Raw genomic sequence first — 25,990 nt, 5'->3', positions numbered from 1 at the left:
TTAGAAAAGAAAAGATGGGAAAGGATAAAGACGGCATAGGGAGACAGACAGAGAAAGGTGGGTAAGTGGAAGTTAATTAGAAGGAGATATAGATAGAAAGTACGGAGAGAGGATTGGGTCGGAAAGATGAAGGAAGTAGTGGCAGAGATTGAAAACAAACAAAGCATGCATTTATTTCAACTTGGGTTCAATTCCCAGTCAAGGTGTAATTTCCTTCAGCAAGATATTCATTTACATCACCCTGCACTTGACCCAGGTGATGTAAATGGGTACAAGCAGGAAGGAATACCTCAAAAAGATGTGACAACTGACATTGATAGCTCAGCTTAGGCTGGAATACATAGGAGCCCTTCAGGGTTCCCAGCTTTTCAAGAAAGCTAAATTCCCTGATTTTTCCCCCTATGAAATTTAAAATTCCCTGATAATTATTTAAACCCATTCTTAGTTTCACATGTTTTCAAATTTGTTGACGTGAATTACATTTAAAAAAAAACCTAAAAACCACCATAACCAGTCATTCAATGGATGTTGTTTTGAAATGCAACAAAATATACCAGAGTGTGACTGACTACCGTGCTTTTGACTTTCGGGTCGATCAAAATTCCCTGATTTTTCCCCTCATTTCAGGCATTTTTCCCTGATTTGAGGTAATTCTTATCAAATTCCCTGATATTTTCCCTGACTGGAAAAAAGTAAAATAATTTTCCCTGATTTCCCTGATGGGCCGGGAACCCTGACCTTGAGTACGTGACAAGGTGGATATGTGTGCATTATCATCCTCTCCATCGCCTTCATCTTCACCATTTCACCATCATCTTCATCCTTATCATCTCCATCTTCATTGCTCAAATTACATTACTGCTGTTTTTCATGAAATGTACTGTATATCGATTCTGCTGTATTAATGTATTATATTAATCAATGAGTTTTAACCTGGGGTTGTCATTTTTTCAAGCAATCTGCTTATGATGACAATCCTTCTCCTGCAAATTGTAAATGTTAACTAATTTGGTATGAGATCAGTTTTGTTTTCAGTAATGATAATTTTAGTACATTTAGTTATGATTCATGCCAAAAAAGTTCTCAATATACTATGTTTGTTATGTTATGGAAAATGTATTATATACGAATGATGTAATTGCAGAAGTAAACAATAAAATCAAATCAAATTATGCATCTCATATATCTTCATTATCATTTCACCAATGCATCGATCAGTTCCTACCTTTCTAATCTAGACTGCAGTTCACTATACTGTAGGCGAAGGATGGCAACTTCTTCCCGCTTTTTTCTAACAACTTCCCTGTTAGCATCCATATATCTGCATACAACCAAAAAGATATTAAAGGTCAAGTCCACCTCAGAAAAATGTTGATTTAAATCAAAAGAGAAAAATCAGACAAGCACAATGCTGAAAATTTCATCAAAATCGGATGTAAAATAAGAAAGTTATGACATTTCAAAGTTTCGCTTATTTTCAACAAAATAGTTATATGAACGAGCCAGTTACATCCAAATGAGAGAGTCGATGACGTCACTCACTATTTCTTTTGTTTTTTATTGTTTGAATTATACAATATTTCAATTTTAACGAATTTGATGATTAGGACCTCATTGCCTGAAGCACAAAATGTTAAAATAATGGAATTCCACGTGTTCAGGGAGGAATGAAACTTCATTTCACATGACAATGACGAGAACATAAAAATATTTCATAATTCATATAATAAAATACAAAAGAAATAGTGAGTGAGTGATGTCATCAACTCTCTCATTTGGATGTAACTGGCTCGTTCATATAACTATTTTGTTGAAAATAAGCGAAACTTTAAAATGTTATAAATTTCTTATTTTACATCCGATTTTGATGAAATTTTTAGTGTTATGCTTGTTGAATTTTTCTCTTTTTATTCAAATCAAGTTTTTGTTGGGGTGGACTTGTCCTTTAAGTAATTGTTGAAAAGTATAGAATAATTCATTCAACTTCGACGTAACATAACAATGACGAGTTACACGAAAATAGCAAAATGATGTAATCACACTTTGTGAGGTGAACCTACCTACATCAACTTTTCACCAATCCTATCATCACTTGAAAGAAACAATAATAATAGTGTTCCCATGTGATGTCACAAGCAATCCTACCGGAACAAATCAAAATTAAGAACTCATGATTGTTTTAGATTTACCCCCAAACCGGATCTTTTTTTATCCTCCAACGGAACATATATTCAGATTTGCCAACCTGACCACCGACATTTCAGTATTTTAAAAACTGAAAAATCAGTATTTTGGTATGGAAATCAGCATTTTCAAAGAAACACCATAGGATAATGCATAAACACTGCAAATTTAGACATCATTATTTTGCATGAAAACATCAGTATTCTCACTTTTCAGCACAAAACACTGAAAATAACTACTACTTGGCAGCTCTGTATACTGTTCTGAAAATGCTTTTTACATTATTATGAAACACATATATTCACATGTGGGACTATGGGGAAAAAATAATATGACCATACCTATCCATGTAAAGTAGTGAAGGGAATTTAAATTGGTTGTGTATTTTCTCTGGCCGGCCAAGCTCTTGGTTGAATTGAAATCTTGAAAGCTCGAAGATTAAAACATGGGGTAACCTCGTGAACCAGTGCTAGAAAAAAGAACAAAATAGACAAAAATAATAGTCAAGGAATATATCAAATGATAAAGGGTGGTGATTTTTTTTACCTGATTGCTAAGAATGCATGAATGCTTGTAAGCAAGCAAACAGAGGACCGACAGCTTAAGGTCCTCTCCGAAGGACCTGGTAATGAGGATTAATGCCTTACCAAAGGACACAAGCAAACACCAAGCGGGAATCGAACCCGGGTCACAGGAATCCAAAACCCCCACTCTACCGAATGAGCAAAGGCGCCTCCTAATCAAAACCAATCTCGATGTAGCAAAACGCATATATGAAATAAGAATATTGCGTATTATAATAAAAATGTTGGTGTTATTTACAAGTTAGCTAACTTTCCCCGAATCCAACAATTTCCTGACTTTCCATAAATTTAAGCTCCTTAAAAAAAAGTGGTATTTACAAAATCCCACACTACAAGAATTCCCTGGACCAAACAAGCTCTCTAATTCAACTGAACTTCTAACCTCTTATGCTGATCTGTAGGCGGACTATTGCTATCTTCTGAGAAACAGAAGGGTTTTCACAATTTTCATGACTTTCCAGAAATCACTGAATTATCTCTGCGTAAAACCTCATATGCCAATCGGTAAGTTCTATCTGCTTAGACTGTTATGATCACCTGGGAATAACAAGGGGATTCACAAAATTCAAGATCTTCAAGAATTCACTGAATTAACCCTATTGCCAGGGCTCACTGCACGAAAGTTAATATTATAGTAACTTTGCCATCCAATGGTAACTACTATGGCGACGATGCTCACCATCCAATCAGAATCAATGATTCCATGGAAGTTACCACGGCATGGCAAAGTTACCATGATGGTGTCTTTACTGCAACAGTGCCCACATCTCACCAAATCAACTCGGCTTCTTACCTCTTGTGCTGATCTGTAGGTTGCATCTCCATTGACCGTTTCTATTTCTGCCTTGGACATGGATGCCTCCAGGCTCTGGTGAAGGTCATTATAACCGTTGATCTGTAGAGGGCACTGTCCGAAAGTCTCAAGGTTACTGAAGACCTTGCCCTCGTTGATACCTTCGGCCTTGTACTGACCGTAGAAGAGATCTAGCATAGGGTTCTTGTTGGTACTTTCACCTCCTTCGGCTCTGCAACAGGATTATCATGATTATCGTCATCATTATTATCATTTTGATCATCATCATCATCATTAGGAGCATCATCATCATTAGTCCAGATTGGACCTTGTTGTTTGGAAGTGCCCTTTCCCAAAGCTAACATAGAGGGCACATGTCTCCCAAGTAGATTGGTGCTGATTAGAGATTGGGAGACATGTGCCCTCTACGTTAGCTTTGGGAAAGGGCACTTCCAAACAACAAGATGTTGGGGAGGATGAGTGGATTGGCGCTGATTACAGATTGGGAGACATGTGCCCTCTATGTTAGCTTTGGGAAAGGTCACTTCCAGACAACAAGGTCCAATCTGGACTACATCATCATCACCATTATCATCACCATCATCGTCATCATCATCATCACTGTAATTTTCATGATCATTATTTGTTTGGCATCATCTGCGCCTTTGAGGCAAAAAGTGAATTGAATTACTACGAACCCAGGACCCTCCTCCCGATGTACATGCAACTGATTGGGGTTGCACATGTGGGTTAATAAAATGGAAGAGGAACATACCATTCAGGAGAATGGGGGTGACTTACCCTTCATTCTGTGAGGGATGTCCCGATGTGTCTAATTTGAAGGCCTCTTCTAACCATTCCAAGAGTTTATGAGTAAACTCACTAACATCCTAAAGAAAAAAAACATGACATAGCATTTTTAAAAGATTAAAGTAATCAAGATCTCTGATGATAATGAGCTATGAATTGATAGTTTTAATCAGCATTTATAAGTATAGGCTACTTGTATAAGAACACTCAAAGGGATATCTTATATTACCGGTAGCTAACATCAGTTACTATGAGCTATGAAAACAGTTCTTTTCAGAGCTAACATTTATTCAAGAAAGAATAACAAACAGTCCTTTTCAGGACTACATACATGGTGTTTACTGTAAAACCTTTCAATATTCTCTCTACCATGGAAACCTTCAAAGATCAATGAGCTATGAATTGGTAGTTTTAATCAGCATTTATAAGTATAGGCTACTTGTATATGAACACTCAAAGGGACATCTAATATTAGCTCTACATGTAAGTTTAGCATCAGTTACTAAAAGTACAAAACCATTTTTTAATATTTTAGTCACAATTGTTTTTCATAGATTTTATGTCACAACTTCAGGTTAATCATCATAAATTAGTAAAATTTTCCTCTAAAATTCTGATTATTTGTGCTTTAGACAGTCATTTACCTTTTTGTTGTTTATTATAACTGACATCAATGAGAGCTTACCTCTTAAAGGTCAAGTCCACCTAAAATAAATGTTGATTTTAAACAATTGAGAAAAATCAGACAAGCACAGTGCTGAAAATTTCATCAAAATCGGATGTAAAATAAGAAAGTTATGACATTTCAAAGTTTCGCTTATTTTTAACAAAATAGTTATATGAACGAGCCAGTTACATCCAAATGAGAGAGTCGATGATGTCACTCACTCACTATTTCTTTTGTTTTTTATTGTTTGAATTATACAATATTTCAATTTTTATGAATTTGACGATTAGGACCCCCTTGCCTGAACCACAAAATGTTAAAATAATGGAATTCCACGTGTTCAGGGAGGAATGAAACTTCATTTCACATGACAATGACAAGAAAATCAAAATATTTCATATTTCATATAATAAAATACAAAAGAAATAGTGAGTGATGACATCAGTTCCCTCATTTGCATACCGACCGAGATGTGCATATAACTGTTTTGTGAAATGAAGCAAAACTTTAAAATGTCATAACTTTATCATTTTACATCCGATTTTGATGAAATTCTCAGTGTTAAGCTTGTTGTAATTTTCTCTTTTTATTCAAATCAAGTTTTTGTTGGGGTGGACTTGTCCTTTAATTATCGGCACCTCCATCACTGAAAGCTACTTTAAGGATCAAAGTGGTTCCTCTCCCCCCAACCCCCCCCCCCAGTATATCCCCCTACCCCTCCTATAGTTTTATTGATAACCAAAACCACTAACGGCTCACATGTTGGTTATCTGTACCTCAACAACCGAAAGCTACGTTGAGGATTACAGTGGTTGTCCCCCCCGGGCGTCTCCCCCTACCCCTCCTGAACGTGTAGTTCTATTGATAACTGACACAACTGATGGCCTACCTGTTGGTTATCTGTACCTCCACAACCGAAAGCTACTTTGAGGATCAAAGTGGTTCCCCCCCCCTCCCCATCCCCCCTCCAAGTAGAACCCCCTATATTGACACCAATGATGGCCTACCTGTTGGTTATCTGCACCTCCACCACTGAAAGCTGCTTTGAGGATCTGGACAGACTTGGAAGGGTCCACATACTTTCTATTGGTACCAAGCATCAGGGCAAACAGAGATCTGAGCTCCGACATGAATAAAAGATTTCTGTGATTCTGTAAATCAAAATCATATTACGTGGGTAAGATGGACTAATCAGTGCATTGGCTGGGCTGTGGCTTGTCAATATGTGATCATTTCTCAATCATGAAAAAAAATGAACAAGACAGTGGAATATATTCCTTGACAAAACTTGATAATTGTTTTTGAGGCTGATATACGTCAACGTATCATGGTTTTCACTGCTGGCCATGATCGAACATCATATTCAGATGAGATGCCACATTTTGTTTTTGTTTCCATAAATAATCGTTACAATTCTGAATAAGCATATCCAACCCTAAAGTATAATGTATACAGCTCAAGTGTAGTGAAATACTAATGTTCATCTAATAATAATAATAATAATAATAATAATAATAATAATAACAATAATAATAATATTAATATTAAATAATAGGCATTTATTTGGTGCCATTTAGGAGGCGCAATAGGTTTCGTATTCCTGTGACTTGGGTTCCATACCCACTTGGTGCGCTAGTGCCTTTGGTAAGGCATTTAAATTCTCATTACCAGGTCCCTCGGAGAAGACATTACGCTGTCGATCCTCTGGTTGGTTGCTTGCTTACAAGCATTCATGCTTTAGCAATCAGGTAAATAATCACTACCATTTACCATACACATAGATATAATCTATTCCGAGACACGCTGTTATTTCTATTATTTCCCCGGCTTCAGCTCGAGCTGCCTTTCAAGGGCATTCAAGGAGTTAATCCTAGCAGGTATATCCTGCGTTGTGGCCCAGTGGATTAGTCTACGGACTTTGAAACAGAGGGTCGTGGGTTCGAATCCCAGCCATGGCGTAATTTCCTTCGGCAAGAAATCTATCCACATTGTGCTGCACTCAACCCAGGTGAGGTGAATGGGTACCTGGCAGGAATTTATTCCTTGAAATGCGTGTGCGCTGTAATCTTAGTAATTACGGCTGCCAAGCTACAGCTTGGGTAATAATATCCAAGTCCTTTGGAAGCGCATGGAGACATTATCCATAATTGTAATATGCGCTATACAAGAATTGTATATTATTATTATTATTATCCATTCACCTAACCTGGGTTGAGTGCAGCACAAGGAAAACACGCCATGACTGGGATTCGGACCCACGTCCCTCTGATTGAAAGACAGGAGTCATATTACCACTAGACCACGACGCCACCATCTACTTACATGACTGTTGGTATCTCCTGTTCCTGTGTTTTTGGCAGGTTGAGGGCTGAAGTTGAGCACCAATTGACGAAAGGCAGGAAGATGAAACAATGACTGAAGGGATTGAGAAAGAAAAAAACAGCAATGAAGACAAACTAGTTCCCGAATTACAAGTCTTGCTTGATTTAACAATCACTAACATATGCAATATGAATGAACATAGGATGGATATGACCTCGTATGATTCAGCCTTTTGACTCCTTGATGATCTTTGACCTCACCTTTCTCATAACCTCACATGTGGTATTACCCAAGAATCATTTGTACCAAGTATGAACATAATTGATCAAGAAATGAAGAAATGAGAGCAAGTTGAACAAAAACTTTGACATTTTTGTTACAGACCAACAGACTAACAGAACAGCAGACCAACAGAACAGCAAACCAACAAGAAAAGTGATCATTAGGTCTCCGCTGAACTTTGTTCAGGTGAGACAAAAATAATGAAAGGGAGAAAACATTATGCAGAGTGGCTATGTCTAGCAAGATGTCACCTTTTCTGTCAGACATGGACATTCTATATCCAAGTATAACTAGAAACTATTATCCATCCCTGCCATATCAATTATCTTTTGCATGTCCATACTTAATATTGACCTCTTTCAGACTAAAGCAAAGCCCTAGGACTACTTCATGAAATAAATGTACATGTATCCAACAAATGTTGATAGAAGAGGAAATGTGTTTTTTTTATATTTATTTACATTTTATTCACTTTAGATAACTTAGATAACTAGTAGAATGTTAACTTTTTTTAATATTAATTCTGACATTTCTAACAAACATCTACAAACAATTGTTTTGATTTGATTTGATAATTTTGCCAAAAAATGAAATATTGAAATGTCTTGGATTGCATTACAAGGTAATGGTTCTTGATTAACTGAATTAAAATTGCCACAGGAATAGGCAAATTCATCTTTTATGCTTAGATGATGTTTGAAATGGGGTTATTCTATTTTTCTCCAACCAACACAGATAAGATGGCATGGGACCAATATTTATTTTTACCTGTATAACAGCAGAGAACCAGCACGTGTTGCCTACATTCTTTAGTCCTACCGGCCAGCCGCTTTCCCTCTGCCTATCATGAGGATTGAGAGGGTCGACGAACCATGTATTGCTTCTACCTTGACCTGCATCACGTATGCTCTGTTCAAGAACTCTACAAGTGGAAAAAGAAAACAATGAATTAAACATTGTAACATAATGATAATAATAGCTGAATTTATGCATTTTTTGCAGAGCGTAACTATTATTCCTCAACTTTACCTCGAGCTACCACTTAATCAGCAGTGCTCAGTCTATCCAAGGAATCAAGCCTACCAGGTACCGATTCCGCTCACCTGGGTTGAGTGCAGCACAGTGTGGATCAATTTCTTGCTGAAGGAAATAACACCATCGCTGGGATTTGAATCCACAACCCTCTGTTTGAAGGTCTGGAGACTAATCCAATGGGCCACAACGCTTCGCATGATGAATGAAATGATAACGTGGTCTAAGAGTGTATTATTTATGACATGCTCTGTTCGAGAATTCTACCAGTGGCAGAAGAAAAACAATGAATAAAACGTTAATACGATAGACTGATGTAAACTCTTCTCATTCCATCCAGTCCTGTAAAACATGACATAAAAAATTGTAAATAACAACTCACTGTTGCAACGCTTTGCCAATTACCATTTGGCTCCTACGGGCGAATGATGATCGCGATAAAGGGGAGGCCCTTGTAATGTTTGAGAATGTGCAGATTCTTCGTCCAGCACACGAAAGACAGCTTGAAATCTTGGAATCTCATACATTATAAGGGCCCTTCATTAAGATCGTCATTCGCCTGAAGAAGCCGAAGATTTTGCGAAACGCTGCATTGGTGAGTTGATATTTCCAGTTTTTTATTCAATTCCTCTATGTTGTATTACGTTAAATAAAGTGCAAACCTGGTCTAAGACTGTCATAAAATACTATTTCTGTCTTAATCTGTATGAAAGATGCTCTGCAAAGGGAAGAATCACAAATGAAACAATAAAATAATTTCATTTTCTGTTCACAATTCATGATCTCAGATAAAAAAAAAAAATACTCAAGAGCAATCAAAGACGCTATAAAACACAAGAATAAGCAGTTGATTATTGTGTGTAACTCGGGGGGGGTCTTAAAATGCTTTGGTCAATCTTGATTATTATAGAAGGAAAACATCAGGAATGAAGGAAATAGATCTAAGTGCAAATACTTCAAATGAAATTCTGATAATCATATTTCATATATTTTACGATAAATACCTCTCCGCTGTTTGCTGGTCGGCTTCATCAATTTGCGTCATGTTTCGCAGATACATGTACTAGGAATAAATACTAGAGCACTGTAATACACTGCTACTGCCATCCTACATTTCACAACACAAGATTGCATAATGACGGCTCTCTCCCTCTAGTACAAGCGGACCAATTGAATGCAGCATTTCAACTCATGGAGATCCATAGGTCACAATAGACAAGGACTACAGGGGCGATGACAACGACTTTCACCAAAGGCATACCTTAACCTGGTCACGAACTAAACAACATTTTTCAAAAGACACCTTAGAACCTACATAGTCTTCCTCAAAGGCACAAAGATATTCTTCTCCCACATACCAAAATAATTTTCCAAGAATTTCACAGAATACCATATTAAGATCCATGGACAACAAAGCCAACTCTCATTCGAAAAAAGACAAAGTTTGGGAATTATTACGTACATTAATTTCATATGCCAGACAATATCCACAGGGATGCCTGTCAGTTTTTAATACTCACTAGGACTGAAATGAAGCCAGAACAAACAGAGATCCTGTATGTGATGTACAAACCCAAACGTGCGCGACAACCAGATGCTGGTGATTGTACATCAACGGACAGATACAGATACAATATCAAGCCTGAGAAGGCCTGATATGGGAAGGTGTGCCAGGGTTTGAAATCATGCAAAAGCCACAGGACTAGCACCCTTGTATACAGTGTATCCCAAATAAAAATTGAAAGAGAGACTGTGTCTGGAAGCGAGACAAACTGGAAACGATCTGACTTTAGGCGGACTACTTGAGGTTAACAAGTCAGGATTCCTTTGTTACCCTACACCAACCATGTAGACTACCATTCAGAACAGTGGAGCCAGACAACTCTCCTTGCCAATTTTTTTTGGGTATCCTTCTTCTAAGCCAATGTTCCACCAGTTTCATGAATCACGGTGCTACATAAGCACTTGCCCGATTGCCCGGGGCAAGTAAAAGTTAAGAGTCGGGCAAGTGTTTTGAAGTAAAGACCAAAACTACTTGCCCAAATTGGGCAAGCAAAATTCTCACAGTAGAATGACAAAAATTATGGTCGATATGATATTGACCCTAATTTTGGTCATGGCAGGAAAGATAAAGTCACTTTGGAAAAAGAGAGAAAATATCAATGGTTTATAAAACCGCAAAACTTAAAGAGATATAACTATTTTTTCAAGGATTTTGGGGGCAAGTGAAATAGATTTTGGGGCAAGGATATTTCAACTTTTTAAAAATTCACTTGCCCGACAAGGCAAATGCTTTTTAAAAGTTATGTAGCACCCTGATGAATCATGCAACACATGTCCCACCCATCCATCTATCCATATTTTATTCTTCGAAATGAAATCTGAGGTAGAAATACTCTGAAAATTAATCGTGGCCCAGCAGCCATTGTGCAGTGCCAGATCAATGTACAATAGCTCTAGCCTTTGAATTGTTGAACGCCAAACAGGGTAGCAGCATCAACCACTCTTTAACGGGGTTTTTTGTCTGATGCAGCTGGGGTTTGAACTCCCGCCCTCCCAATTGTGAGGCGGATGCTCCACCAACTGAGCCAACACACCAGTTCTCCATTCTCTATACATCTAGATTCATTCTCTCTTTCACACTCTCTCTCCAGCTATCTTTTGCAAAACTTAAACTTAAAAGTCCACCAAAGATGTGACTAAACCGTCAGCACATTAATGTACCTCTTGCACCCGCAGTGTCGGAAAACAGCACATTCCTCTCTGATTCAGTCATCTTAATAAGCAACACTTATATAGCGCATTATACAAATGTTTTTAAGCGCTTCATTTATTTACCCAGGCTTTACCACGGCATTCCTGATCGGACGAATCAAGCATTCAAGGAATTCCTTCAGGGTACCCCTTTACTAAACCTGAGTGGAGAGCCGCGAATGTAGATAAATGTCTTGCCAAATGACATGAGTGCTGCAGTGGGATTTGAACCCCGGACCTTGTGGTTCAACATCGGAAGACTTATCCACTGAGCCACAACACAGGTCTGTACAGCTACAACACCAGAGATCAGCCACTATCTCCAGTATCAACTAGAGATGCCACATTAATTTAAATGGAAGCCTGAAATTCATCTAGAATAGGAATTCTGTACACAAGAAAATGAGTTTCCTGGACCTGAATTCGGACTTGGACCTGCAACGTGGCATCCCTGACTTCTTCGAGTGCTTCTTCGAGTTGAAGTTGTTGGAAACACTCTACAAGTTTATTACCTGCTGATATCTTGTTCTTCTGCGGACACACCGATGCTTGATTGAGTTGTTTCCTGTAGACTGAGAGCAATGGCTCTTTGAAGATCTTCCTTCTCGTCTCTATCCTGGGTAAGATCAATAACATCAGATGACTTACCACCCTCTCCTGATAAAAAGGAAATCAATGAAAACCATTAAAGGTATTGTTTAACTTTGTGAGCAGCCGATTTAAGAAATTCTCAAACCAAGATGAAACATGTGTACAAGTGCATGTATTAGAACTAATAAACCCTGAAAACAACAATTATTGAGAATGAAAAGCTAAAACTACAAGGCAAACCCTGATTTTGTAAATAGGCGTCTTATAGACACCTAAATAGTACACATAAGTGTATGGGATGAAATTAAGATGGTGTTTCCGGTCACTTTATATTTCAATTTTTGAAGCACTAAATAATTATTTTCGAACACAATTTTTTTCTGGGCTTCATTTTTGTAACATATCACAGACACAGGTGACAAGTGTGACCTTCTAGCTCAGATTTTTCAAAAGTCAAACCAATGTTAACCAATCACTTTAACCCCGGGTCCCATCTTACAAAGAGTTGCAATTGATCGGATCAACTACAGTACAACTATAGAAGGCCAGCAACTTCAACATCTAAAATGCATGTTTGTTCAAAATATTTTCTAGATATGCTGTATATTCATTATTTTCTTGAAAATTTAGTATGCTTCTCCTTGTTTACAAAGGGCAAGTGCAAATATCCTGTAGAAAAATTATGACACTGATGGATTTCCATACAACTGAGGTTGATCGGATCAATCGTAACTCTTTGTAAGACGGGGGCCTGATGAAGTTGAAGACATGAAATTAAAGAAATTTATTTTTTGCCAATAATCTATTACAGATTGTAAGAAGTATGGAATGAAAAATCTAAAAATTGATAATGACAGTAGATGCACACTTTAAGCCACGGAATACATAACCATTGATGGGGGCGTAGCCACAAAGTTTGTGATAGAGGAAGGGGGCACCATGATCCAATTATGAGATGACAATTTTTTGTCTCAATCTATTCAGTCTTCAAGTTAATACATAATTATAGTATATGGCCACTCTTTGTTATAATTTTCTTCAATTCATTTTTTCCTTTTTATTTTGTCATTACTTGAAAAGTCATAGTAGGCAGTCGTGAAGCATCTTGGTGAATTTCGAATACAATCTTGCATCACCCAGTTTCGATATAAGGATTTCAGAAGCTTATTATCGTTGGACAAATCAGTGACGAGAAAATTTCTGAAACACTACCAAGTACCATGTGGCAAGAAGCAATAATGCAATAAGTGCAAAATTAATACCATGCTAAATTACAATGACCAATGGCCTCTCATTTCTTTGTCAAGGTCACAGTCTCGCATTGATTCCCATACCTTGGGGCCTGTTCCTAGGGCCATACACATTGGCAGGAGCATTGGCTGGCTGAGTCACCGGTGCTGCTGCTGTGGCTGCAGCGGTTGCAACAGCCACTGGCTGATGGGCAACTTGATGCCTGGGATTCCCCTGGTGACCTGGAGCTGCTGCTGTTGCCGTTCCTGCTGAGCCACCTGCAGCAGTGTTGTCATGGCCTTCAGTCAAGAAGGTGATGGCCTGGGTGATGTCCCCATCGCTGGCTTCATAGGCATGCCTCAGAGCCGCTGGGTCATGGACTCCTGTTATCTCTTTCAGTTGGTTGAGGGCAGTCTCTTGGTTCTGGCGAAAAAAAAAATAAGAGGAATATCACGCAATGATCATGAACCTGGTGTAAACCAAGACTGCGCTAACGTCCACAAGCATTCAAGGCACTTCTCTTGCCCTACCAGACCCAAATTTTCACCCACAAGGAGAGTACTTCATGACAACTGCCTGATCATGGACTCCTGTGATCTTTTTCTAATTGGTTGAGGACACTCTGGCAGTCTCTTAGTTCTGGAGAAAACAAAGATGGAATACACACAAGGATTATCTGCTGAAATAATTGTACATGTATAAATATTTCTCGTGAGAATAGAGTAAATGATCAATCAATTAATGAACAGAAAATCCTTATGGGTACATATATTTTCTTTTTCAGTAGGCGAGAAGGAATTATCTTGGCTTTGTGTGGATGCGTGTTACGTACCACATGCATTGAGCGAAACTTTCTCCTTAGAGCAAGGCTCGAGTGCTCATCTCCTGCAGCACCTCCATTTTTATCAAGGAGGAGCTCACGAACAGTCATGTTGATTTAAAAATGATTTCAACGGGTCATAGGTCGTACATGTAGGTCACAGCAAGTCCTAACAGCAACTGATTCAATACTGTACATGTAGTTCAAGATCCTTCAAAAGGTCATATGTCATAGGTTACAGTATTAAGTGATCTAATAGTTAAATATCCAATGATTTCAACAGGTCATAGGTCGCAGGTCAAAGTGATCCAATACATGTAGTTCAATATCCGTTGAGTTCAACAGGTCATAGGTCGCAGGTCACAGCAAGTGATCCAATAGTTCAATATCCAATGAGTTCAACAGGTCATAGGTCGCAGGTCACAGCAAGTGATCAAATAGTTCAATATCCAATGAGTTCAACAGGTCATAGGTCGCAGGTCACAGCAAGTGATCCAATAGTTCAATATCCGATGAGCTCAACAGTTCATAGGTCGAAGGTCACAGCAAGTGATCCAATAGTTCAATATCCAATGAGTTCAACAGGTCATAGGTCGCAGGTCACAGCAAGTGATCCAACAGTTCAATATCCATAAGTTCAACAGGTCATACATGTAGGTCGCAGGTCACAACAAGTGATCCAATAGTTCAATATCCAATGAGTTCAACAGGTCATAGGTCGAAGGTCACAGCAAGTGATCCAATAGTTCAATATCCAATGAGTTCAACAGTTTATAGGTCGCAGGTCACAGCAAGTGATCCAGTAAAATGTACATTCAAGAGCCTATCACTGTATGGCATACATGTAGATGATGATATATTCATGTCTTAAAACCTGAACAACTTTTCAAAAGATGCCAGTGGCAATAAAGAAAATGTTCACTTTGATGTTGAACATTGACAGCTGAATGTTTACTGTCCAATAGAGATGATGTGTAAATCCTTATTGCTATAGCACTAAAACTCTGGGGGTTCAAGAATGTTTGAAAATAAAAATATTGCAATTAAAATAAAAATGCTCTTCTACAAATGTCATCAGTAATGTTTATAATCTTGACATCTTAATACCACACAGGAAGTGAGCAACAAGTACATTTGTACATGTACACACAGCTTCACAATAAATAATATACTGTAGACATCTGACTGGGAAGATTTTTCATGAAACAAGCCATCATTGATTTTTCACTGACAAATATGCTCTGAGCCAATCAGATGCAAGGATTTTAGTAGCTTATAATAATCTTCAGTGAAATCATCACTGACTATATGTCTCATAAAATGCTCCCCCTGGTCTTCTGGGCTGTCTGCCTGAAGGATTTGAGAGAGTAAGCTTTTCACTGGAATGGCTGACATCCCACTCGATGGCTGGGAAAATCTTGCCAAATACTTGATGCCAAATTCAGAGCAATCAAAAGAAAACTAACAGTTTCTCCTTGAAAGACGCAAAATCCAAGTGAATCAGAAACTTACATGTGCATGTATGTATGCTCATAAAGACTGAACATCCTACACTTGTATGTACTCAGTGAGGGGAAAATTGTCCCACTTCCATCACGTTTGAAGTCATTCTATGAAACTAAAACATGTCACAGATAATCCTTGATTTTTCTTCTCAGAGAAACTTGCAGCTTTAAACCATTAATATTTACAGGCGAACATTCCCGAAAAGCAAACAGAAAAATCTTCAACTTTTCCAATTCGACTCCATCATGGAATAAAACTTTTTCGATTCCTTGAAGAGTGGCAAATAAATGAAGCCATCAAAGGACTACAACTTCTTTATAGAAACTGGTTCAAAATTGACTGTACATGTATGGCTTCTATTGGCTTGAAGTTAATCCCTTTCATTCTCCTGTTGAACACAATGATAATCAACAAACTAAGCACAAAGAAGAAAGAGATGAGGTACTGTATATGTACGCTGATAGCAGATTTCATGAAAAAGGCATGCAATAAAAAATGGACTTGTACCAATGTACATGTAGCTTACGTCTATCACCAAGTATCCACAATCTTTGCACCGAACATTCAAACAGATAGTTTAGAAATAATAAGGAAGGCCAATACAGTGAGCCACTTTAGAAAACTCAGCAAGAAGCAGAAAAATAGTAAAAACCTTACCTTGAAGTACAATAGAAAATCAATCCACTGCATCAAATAAATCTATTTGTTCATGAAACTAAACAATTCCTTCAGAAATGGATCTTTATTCGAGTACAGAACGGCTGGAGGCAAGGTAACCATGTCTCTGTATTGTAGAATACAGTTTGATTCATTAAGTACCCAACCTTAAGATTCAAGAAGCATTCTTAGAAAATGATTCATCAAAAGAAATAGACCATGAATTTCTTCAATAATCTCATAAATTAGGAATTTGAAATCACAATATACTGTAGACTCTACACACCATAACGAAGAAATATGATTTTGTATTACTGGGAAGTAGCTTGGTAGGGTGTTGACAGTCTGAATTATTACAAAACTGGAGATTTTAAAAGACTTTCCCCATAAAAAGTTGCTAAAAAAGCTTGGGCTTATACCCTCAGTACACGTACGAAACTTTTCATCCTTTACCAACTCGGAAAAAAGACAGCAAAAGAGAGACTGAAGCTTCTAGGAGTTCATACAACATTGCATTTTACAAGAAAAGATCATCTTGGAGAATGGAGAGAGAAGCCATAGAATATCCAAGCAAGCTATAAAAAGTGTGCCAAACATTGATTGTTCAATGAAATGGAGCAGGTCCGCTCTAGAATGATGCAGTCAAAAATTATGTTTTGCGATCATCTCAGATTAAAATATCCTGGTTAACCTTGAAAAACAAAAAAAAAAACCTTGGAATCATAATTCTACACTAAATTGCACCACGGATACTACAGTACATACTACATTGATGAAGGTTGTTTCTGTCTTCAAATAAAAGAAGTAGGCCAGGACTGGTCTAAATGATGAAGTCGTAATCCCATCTCGTAATCATCCCATATTAAAGCAATATAGTGTTAGTTGCTCTCCATAAAAATAAAAAGAGGTCAGGAATCCATATTAATCTCTTCAAGAGAAAGGAACTTGCTCTATGGATAACAGAAAAATCCTCTTTACAAACTAAAGTGTTGGGGTACATGTAGGACAAGTCTTAAATAATGAGGTCGTAACAACAAATTCCTAGATAACATCCATAACAATTGAAAAAAGGCCATGAATCCACATCTTTATCTCTTGTAGAGAAAGGAACTTGCTCCATGGATACTAATAGAAAATCCTCTCTTCAAACTTAAAGAGTTGGAGCAGGAACGGTCTAAAATAATGCGGTCATACATGTAACTCCATCTTGCAATTACCCAAAACAATATCATCATGGATAACTTCCACAACAAAATACATATCATCAATCCACATATTCATCTCTTCAAAAAAAAACTTGCTCTGTGAAATAATAGACAATTCCATCTTCAAACTAAAAGAGTTGGAGCAGGGCCAGCCTCAAATGATGCAGTCATTATTCCATCTTGCCATCATCCCATTCTACACCAATAACATCCTGGATAAAATTTTAACAAATTAAATAATCATGAATCCAAAATACATGAAGGCCTGTCTCTTCAATTAAAAAGGAACTTGATCTCTGGCAAGAGTGCAAAGTTCTTTCTTAAAACCAAAGAGGCGGGGCGGGACCGGTCTTAAAGGATGCGGTCAGAAGTCATCTCCTCCCTCCCACGTGGAAACGCTTGCTATCATCCTGTTTGTATGTAGAAGGGGTTTAGATCCAATGAGTAATGGATGAAGAGCTGTATATGTATCTCATTGGGATGTGAGAGCAAGATTATACAGAGGTGGAATCACAGGGATTGTAGTCCCCAAGGAAAATGTGTCCTCCGTGAAATGGCAAGCAGAGTGTAAATGTATTCCAAATTGAAACAAACATTGAGAATATATCCTCACCTATATTTTAAAGTCTTTCATAGCGCTGCAGTTAATTATCCATAGCATGACATTAATCTACATGTATATGCCTGCACATACATTTATGCAGGATCCGTTTCCACTTTCCATTATGTTGAAGGCAGGATGCATTATTGCATGCATATTGTTTGATTGGTGATTTTTTACCTGATTGCTAAGAAAGCATGAATGCTTGTAAGCAAGCAACCAGAGGACCGACGGCTTAAGGTCCCCTCCAAAGGACCTGGTACTAAGAATTAATGCCTTACCAAAGGGCACTAGTGCACCAAGTGGGAATCGAACCCGGGTCACCGGAATACGAATCCCCCGCTCTACCGACTGAGCTATCGCGCCTCCTTATATATTTGAATGATGAAAACTGTGAATGCCTTTTTTATGGGTCAGTCATATAATTTACCCACATTTTTTTTTACTGAATTACCTAGTACAGTTTCAATTCACTTCCAATCAGTCATACAGTGTACTTATAGGGGCAAGTCGTATTTCAATTAAAAATGAGAAACGTTAATTATTACCGGTATCGAAAGTCACGAAAATTGTTTGAGGAACTGGAGGACAGTATTTTAAGCGACATGTCACATCCCTCTCTGGAGCATTTGCTGCAGGAGAAGAGATGATAGCACAGAGATGTATGGAGTGAAATATTTCAGGAATCTCAATAGGCCAACACATGTATAGATCTCACAGGGCAAGGTGTAGTCTCAGGGTGCAGCCCCTCTGATCTTCTGATGCGAGCAAACAATTAGTCTATACACTGCGTTAGGATGGATTAAAAAAAAGCTGGGTATATACTTGTAGATCTGTATTCAGACTGACTCTCAAGTCTCAAGTTCAAAGAAAATAGGAAAAGAAATGTACTACAGAGAGAGAACGGGAGAAAATAACATGTATTGAAGTCAGGTATGAAAAAAGAATTGTATCTACATACATGTATATCTACCCTGTTATTAAAAAGACATACCATGAAAATAAGAAGAGGAATGCAAATGAAGGATAAGATAATTTATAAGACAATATAAAATGAGTAAAGGAGAAAGATATATACAGGGAACAAGAAACAAAGAAAGAAAGAACGTTTAAGGAGAGATTCATGATGACCAGATGAGTATTTAAATGGGAGAAGGCCCTGAACTATATTCAAAGTGCATTGTTTCAGGAAGGCTTTATAAACTAGGGTCTAGAATATCAGACTAGACATCACATCTGATGTTCTGAATGATCATGGCAGATCACTCTCAAAGAATGATATCTTTAAATAGATATACTTTACACTGTAGATAAGACTAGCAATCTTTAATGTGACTCTGTAAGCGGTGCTGCATCATCCCGAGTTTGCCAAATTTCGAGATTTTAGCCCGATCGGCCCTCTTCGCGACTAATCTCGAGATTCAAGAAACCCCCGTCTCCACCATCGCAAGAGGAGCGATTCCTGCTCGAGCGAGGCATCGATGCATTATGGTCTGACGCCGTGAATAAATAATCCAGACTGCGTCTGCACCTACGAATTAGCGCGCTATTTTGCAAATAATCCCAAGTTGACTTGGGATTGCTATCTTGAGATTAATCCTACGAACTAGCGCGATAATTGCGTCTCCATTGCAAAAAATCTTGAGATTGTTCAGATCAGGATAATTTGCCGGATCAGAAATAGCGCGCTAATTTGAAAACTTGGGATGGAGCAGACGGCCCTTGTGAGACAAAAAATATAGATCTCAAGAGTTTTCTTGTACAACACATATTGGTGCTGAACCTGGACCATGATTTATGCACATTTCTTGAGAATAATTTAGCTAGCAGATGACGAGAAACAATCGCTGAAAATGAAAATTGAGAGATTCTTCTCCTAACTTGTTGGTTTGATTCATTACCAGTCCCCTTCAGTGTAGAAAACTAATAATTTGAGTTTCCATGAATGTGCAACAGGCAATTTTGTCTATTTATTATGTGGAGCGTTGTGGCCCAGTGGACTAGTCTTCTGACTTTGGAACAGAGGGTCATGGGTTCAAATCCCAGCCATGGCATAATTTCCTTCAGCAAGAAATTTATCCAAATTGTGCTGCACTCAACCCAGGTGAGGTGAATTGGTACCCAGCAGGATTTGAATGTATGAGCGCTGAAAGGCAGCTCGAGCTAAAACCGGGGTAATAATACATGTAATAACGTGCCACGGAATAGAATATTTATAGATGGCGCTAGATATAAATGTCAATCATTAAATTATTATCATCGATTACAATAATCAGCATAAAAGCTGCATGTAGTAAGAAAACACATGGAATCAATTCAAGGATAAGTTGGAGAACCCTTAGGATAACTATGCATGTACATGTACTTCATCAACAATAGGCCAGGTAAAGGGGAACCAAACCAGTGTTGGGAGGGGACATTAAAGGTAAATGCCAGTTGTGGTAATGATTTCAAAGTGAGTTCGTACAGAATCCAATGAAATGACCACCAAAGTGTCTGTTTGTATAAATAAACCAAATGTGCCAAAGGATTCTGTAAGAAATTGGTAATTGCTGAGAAATTAGCAAATAAGCACGGGATTCGGGTCAAGCGTCAGGCAGACATTCAAAGCAGCAATAATACACTGTCCCACGTGCGCTTATCTGTGTTGGTGATCTTCAGTGTAACATTTTTCAGTGTAGATTTCAAGATTTCTCAAAGTTCAGTTTATGTAACTGTACCAGATCTAGATCCTTACTTGACAATTAAGCCTGGTTTTACTAACTTTCTCATGAAATCAATGTTTACTGCAACTACTTTCATTAAATCTTTAAACAAGCTGAGAAGAACACAGATTTCCCCTTAACATTTGACAGTAAGGTATGATAATGATTCAATTAGATTCATTCTTTCACTCAATAAAAATCACATACATACACAGAGTTATGGAGAAATTCAATTTAAGCAATTTAAAGGAATGACCATAAAAGATAATTACAATCAAGTAATGTAAAAAAAACACAGAGTTTGAGCGTGGACTGGTATTAAAGATAACAATAACAATAAAAATAATTTTATAAATGATAATAATATCAAAAAATAATAAAAATAATAAATGATAAAAAATAGTATGAGAATACAAACAAAAATAGACAATGAAATAAAGTTATAAAAAACAGGGTTTGAGAGTGGATTAGTATTAAAATAACAACAATAACAATTTAATAATGATAAGAATAATAGTATTAATAAATAATAACTTCAGTCAGAAATTCATCAACATTTTGCTGCACTCAACCCAGGTGAAGCGAATGGCTACCCTGCATAATGAACCCATAGAGCTGAAAACATCATAATTAGCAGCAAACACAGCTCTTCTTGTGAAGAGCATTTCTCAATCTACAGGGGCCCAGAAAGGGGGGTGAGCTTCAGCCCCCCCCCCCCTCCTTTTTCCAAAATTGTGTACAAAAGCGGAAAAATTACTGTCTGATTGTAATTTTTTGCATGGTCATCCCCCCCCCCCAACTTTAAAAACAGTTCTGCAGCCCCTGATCAATTTAGACAGTTTTCTCACTAATATTCAAATTCACAGCTTCCAAGGGTAATGTTTGGAAGCCAGAAATAGAATAAGAGAAAGATAATCTTTCAAAGAAAATGTACTTGAACGAATAAAAAAGTGATGTTTATTTAATTATATCCCCATGAATTTCAAATTGGCAATTTGGAGTGTACATTTAGATTTTGGCAAGTGGAAAGCCCCTTCCTCTTTTTATTTATGACAGTTGTACGTACACATATGACTGTATCATGAAAAAAAAAAAAAAATTTTCGAGCATGAGTTTTGGAAAAAATTAAATACATACACTACTCAACTGAAGAGAGTTGAGCATTGTTAAATACCCTACATCACATTCACAATGACATAAGATGTGGCCAATTTGAAGTCACCAAAATGGTCATAAATTAGTAAGTCTACATACAAGCTTTTTTAGAATTCATAACTACCTCATAGTCTGTTGAATTTTGTTCATACATATTTTCACCTCCTGCTCCTTTGCATTTTCTTCTTGTTTCATCTTTATATTTTAAAGTGATAAGTTAACATTGGCTTGACTTTTTAAAAATCTGAGCTAGAAAGAAGGTCACACTTGTCACCTGTGTCTGTGATATGTTACAAAAATGAAGCCCAGAAAAATTGTGTTCGAAAATAATTATTTAGTGCTTCAAAAATTGAAATATAAAGTGACCGGAAACACCATCTTAATTTCATCCCATACACTTATGTGTACTATTTAGGCATCTATAAGACGCCTATTTACAAAATTGGGGTTTGCCTTGTAGTTTTAGCTTTTCATTCTCAATAATAGTTGTTTTCAGGGTTTATTAGTTCTGATACATGCACTTGTACACATGTTTCATCTTGGTTTGAGAATTTTTTAAATCGGCTGCTCACAAAGTTAAACAATACCTTTAATGGTCACATGAAGTCATGATTTTTGATGATATTTTTTTTTTCATGATCCAGAAAATTTAAAGGACAAGTCCACCCCAACAAAAACTTTATTTGAATAAAAAGAGAAAAATTCAACAAGTACAACACTGAAAATTTCATCAAAATTGGATGTAAAATAAGAAAGTTATGGCATTTAAAGTTTCGCTTATTTTCAACAAAATAGTTATATGAACGAGTCAGTTACATCCAAATGAGAGAGTTGATGACATCACTCACTCACTATTTCTTTTGTATTGTAAAATGAAATATAAAATATTCTAATTTTCTCCTCATTGTCATGTGAAACAAACTTATATTTCTCCCTGAACATGTGGAATTACCATTGTGTAATATTTCATGGTTCAGTCCAAATGGTCCTTATTGTCAAATCTGAAAAAAATGAAATATTGTATAATTCAAATGATAAAAAAAAAAATAGTGAGTGAGGGACATCATCGATTCTCTCATTTGCATGTGACCAAATTGTGCACATACATGTAACTGTTTTGTGAAAATAAGCGAAACTTTAAATGTCATAACTTTCTTATTTTACATCCGATATTGATAACATTTTCAGCATTATGCTTGTTTGATTTTTCTCTATTGATAATCAACATTTTTCTGAGGTGGACTTGACCTTTAAATTGAAGCAAACACCTGCATGCAAACATAATTTGATTCATTCAATTCAGTTCAATAGCAACATGCAAATATGTTTAATAAAAAAAAGGAAATTTGTGAAAACACAATTGATAATTACAATGAATTGCCACAATATTAAATCTGACAGCAAATTGCAATCCAAGGAAGAAATAAAATACAACTTTTCTCCTCCTTCTCATCTTCTTCCCCTTCTTTATTTTTCTTATCATCTCCCTCATCATCCTTGACCTTAATTCTTTTTCAATTCCCTTTTTTTTCTCTCTCAATCCCTCCCTAGTCTCACCCCCCATCCCTTTGTCTTCCTCTTCCTCTTAGTTCCTTCTCTACTTCTTTTCCTACATATTCAATACCCGAGTGATACCTGGGTGTAGAGCCCGGGGGGGGGCACTCAGTATATAATGCAAAGTGTGTATGTGCCGCGGAGGGAACCCCCATTTTTACACCCAAATTTCCGTTCCAAGGCATAGCATTTTTGTCTTATTGAGAAAAAAAAAAGAAAGCCGCTCCAAGGCATAGCATTTTGTTCTTATCGAGAAAAAAAAGAAGAAAGAAATCCGCTCCAAGGCTTCGCATATTTTTCGATACGCCGTTCCTGTCCCATTGATCTGCTGCAATTTTGGTGAAAAGCGGCCGTCGAGCGCTGTCCGACCATCGTCTCTGCGCTAGCTGCATCATGCACGCATGCCCGTTCCATAGGGGTGCATACGCACAAACTCACACAAAACTTTCACAAAATTGTAGTTCCGAACCCCGTTCCGAGGACCCTCCTTTTTACAATAAGCCCGCTCCAAGGCCCCCGTTTTTGTCTCGCCTGCGGCACACCCCTACCACTTTTTTGGTCGATTGCCCCTCCCCCCCCCCCCCGGGGTGCAGAGACTGGTAGGCCTAGTGTAATTTTTCTTCTTCTTACATGTACATGTACTTCCACTTTATAGTGGCAACCAGTCATAGTGTCTTATTTTGCCAAAGGGCAATTCTATAAAATGATCAACCTTTTAGTACGTCCGACCCCCATTTTTCTCAAATACTTCACTTCATAAACGGACCAAGTCATGATCCTTTGAGAACATTCCAGATTGTCAAAAGAATTTTTTTTAAATCAGAGACAGAAAATTTCATGACATGGAAGGTCCCACTTATAGGGGGTCGGATGTACATATTTTATGGAATTGCCTCAAAGATTTTATTTTTAATATCTTAACAGTTTCTTTCATATTTTTTTTTCATTTCTCCCTATTTTTCTTTCTCTTCCTATTTTTTGGTTCCATTCCATCTCTAGCCTTTTGACAAGGCCTTGTGACTATACATTCCTCATCAGTTAGTGGCCGAGACGAGACTTGCAGTCGACGAAGAGAGTTGGCGAGACCTCGTAAATGGGATCATGGAAGAATCAGTTGCTAGGCTAAGAATCCGGCATCCACTGATAGCTATGAATCATTCATGAGCATGCTCATGCGTCTATCCGTACCATGTATGCAGATGACGTCATGTGACCAAGTATGTTCGCAATTCGCGTATGTGGTAGGGGGTCATAAGGGGATTGAGATACATACATGTATGCTTCCTGATTGGATGCTACAATGTACCTCTCGGCCTCAGGTTGAGGTACATGTAGTGTCGGAAACAATGATTAGGTTCCTCAAGGCCATGTGACTAGCTCCCAATCCTCGCATTCATCTGACCTTTAATAGTAACTTTTTTTCAGTCAGTAGGCGCATAGGCCAAAGTTTGATATAAAAATCAGAACAGACACAGTGACCTTGTCTAAATGCTATATCCTTCTAAATATGATTCCTTCTCCTTCTTTTCATCCTTCCCCATAATAAATACACATATTTCCTTTTTCTATGCCTCTTTAGACAGAAGTTCTCATTTCCCTATTTCTTTTTTTTCTCATTCACAAAGACTCGCTCAGAGTCACTGCAATCTTGTTCTAACTTCTATCCTTCATTTCATCTTATTTCTTGTCATTTCATTATACTCTTCTATCTGATCTCATCCTTGTCTTAACTCTGTTGATCCTTTCATCAGGCTCTATTCTTCTGTTTTTTTTTCTCCTTTTTTTTATTTATTTGATCTTCCTCTCTCACTCAGCTCAGACGAGACTCAGTCTCAGCCCATTGCTTTTTATTTTCACAAATTCACCTGTAAATTATGTCTTTCTCCTTTTCTTTCATCATGCTGCTCTTTCCAATCTTTTTTTTTCCTTAGCACATCAACATTGACAATAACATTTTCATTTTCTTCTTTCTCACACGTTGAGGCTGAACTGCTGAAATGAACAAACAAAAGTGACATGAATACCAATATATGGGACTGCACTTACTGCATGCAAATGAAATAGGGCCTAGAATTTGTCATGTAGGACTTAAAGTAAGTATCTTACCTTTATAAGTTGCTGATTTCGAATTGCATTTTGTTCGATGGTCATCTTGCCTCGTGTCCCATTCAGTTTCACGCGTCAAAAATGAAGGGAAAATTCCCCTGAAATTAGGAAAACCAACGACAACAAATTTGCATTCCTACACATGTAAAGGCGAAATTTCTGAAATACCATGTCTGGTATGAAACACACCCCCTTTTCAAGAGAAGAAATAAGAAGTGATATTTACCCTATAATACATTTGGTGTCATTCTCAAAGGAAATAAAACTCGTCGAAATTGATTTTCATACATTTTAAAGTGTCAATTGCTCATGGTTTACCATGATATTGTTAAAAATATGTATATATTTCTTCCTAATTTTAAGCCCATTTTGGGAGCTACCACAAATAAGAACAGCGGGCATTATTACCAATAGTCTTCGATAAAGTGAATA

General features: G+C 37.4%; 1 protein-coding gene across 3 annotated transcripts in view; it reads right to left on the bottom strand.

Annotated features, from left to right (window-relative positions):
- LOC121419858 (ubiquitin carboxyl-terminal hydrolase 25-like) overlaps nucleotides 1–25,916 on the bottom strand; it is a 49,354-nt gene extending 23,438 nt beyond the window's left edge. For 2 of the 3 annotated variants that reach the window (XM_041614319.1, XM_041614321.1), the window contains exons 1-10: nucleotides 14,082–14,237; nucleotides 13,354–13,672; nucleotides 11,941–12,085; nucleotides 8,411–8,564; nucleotides 7,361–7,453; nucleotides 6,046–6,189; nucleotides 4,363–4,451; nucleotides 3,562–3,793; nucleotides 2,526–2,653; nucleotides 1,226–1,321 (exon numbers count right to left, since the gene is read on the bottom strand). In XM_041614319.1, the coding sequence (XP_041470253.1) occupies nucleotides 1,226–1,321; nucleotides 2,526–2,653; nucleotides 3,562–3,793; nucleotides 4,363–4,451; nucleotides 6,046–6,189; nucleotides 7,361–7,453; nucleotides 8,411–8,564; nucleotides 11,941–12,085; nucleotides 13,354–13,672; nucleotides 14,082–14,180 (1,499 nt within the window). In that variant the 5' untranslated portion in view covers nucleotides 14,181–14,237. Of the gene's footprint in view, nucleotides 1–1,225; nucleotides 1,322–2,525; nucleotides 2,654–3,561; nucleotides 3,794–4,362; nucleotides 4,452–6,045; nucleotides 6,190–7,360; nucleotides 7,454–8,410; nucleotides 8,565–11,940; nucleotides 12,086–13,353; nucleotides 13,673–14,081; nucleotides 14,238–25,558 lie in introns of those variants that run through there. The other variant, XM_041614322.1, reaches the window with a different exon arrangement.
- Nucleotides 25,917–25,990: the final 74 nt, after the last annotated feature.

Source organism: Lytechinus variegatus, chromosome 8, assembly GCF_018143015.1.
Source record: "Lytechinus variegatus isolate NC3 chromosome 8, Lvar_3.0, whole genome shotgun sequence".
Taxonomy (NCBI): Eukaryota; Metazoa; Echinodermata; class Echinoidea; order Temnopleuroida; family Toxopneustidae; genus Lytechinus; species Lytechinus variegatus.
Note: the sequence above shows the minus strand (reverse complement) of the source record. Positions and strands in the feature narration are given on the sequence as shown.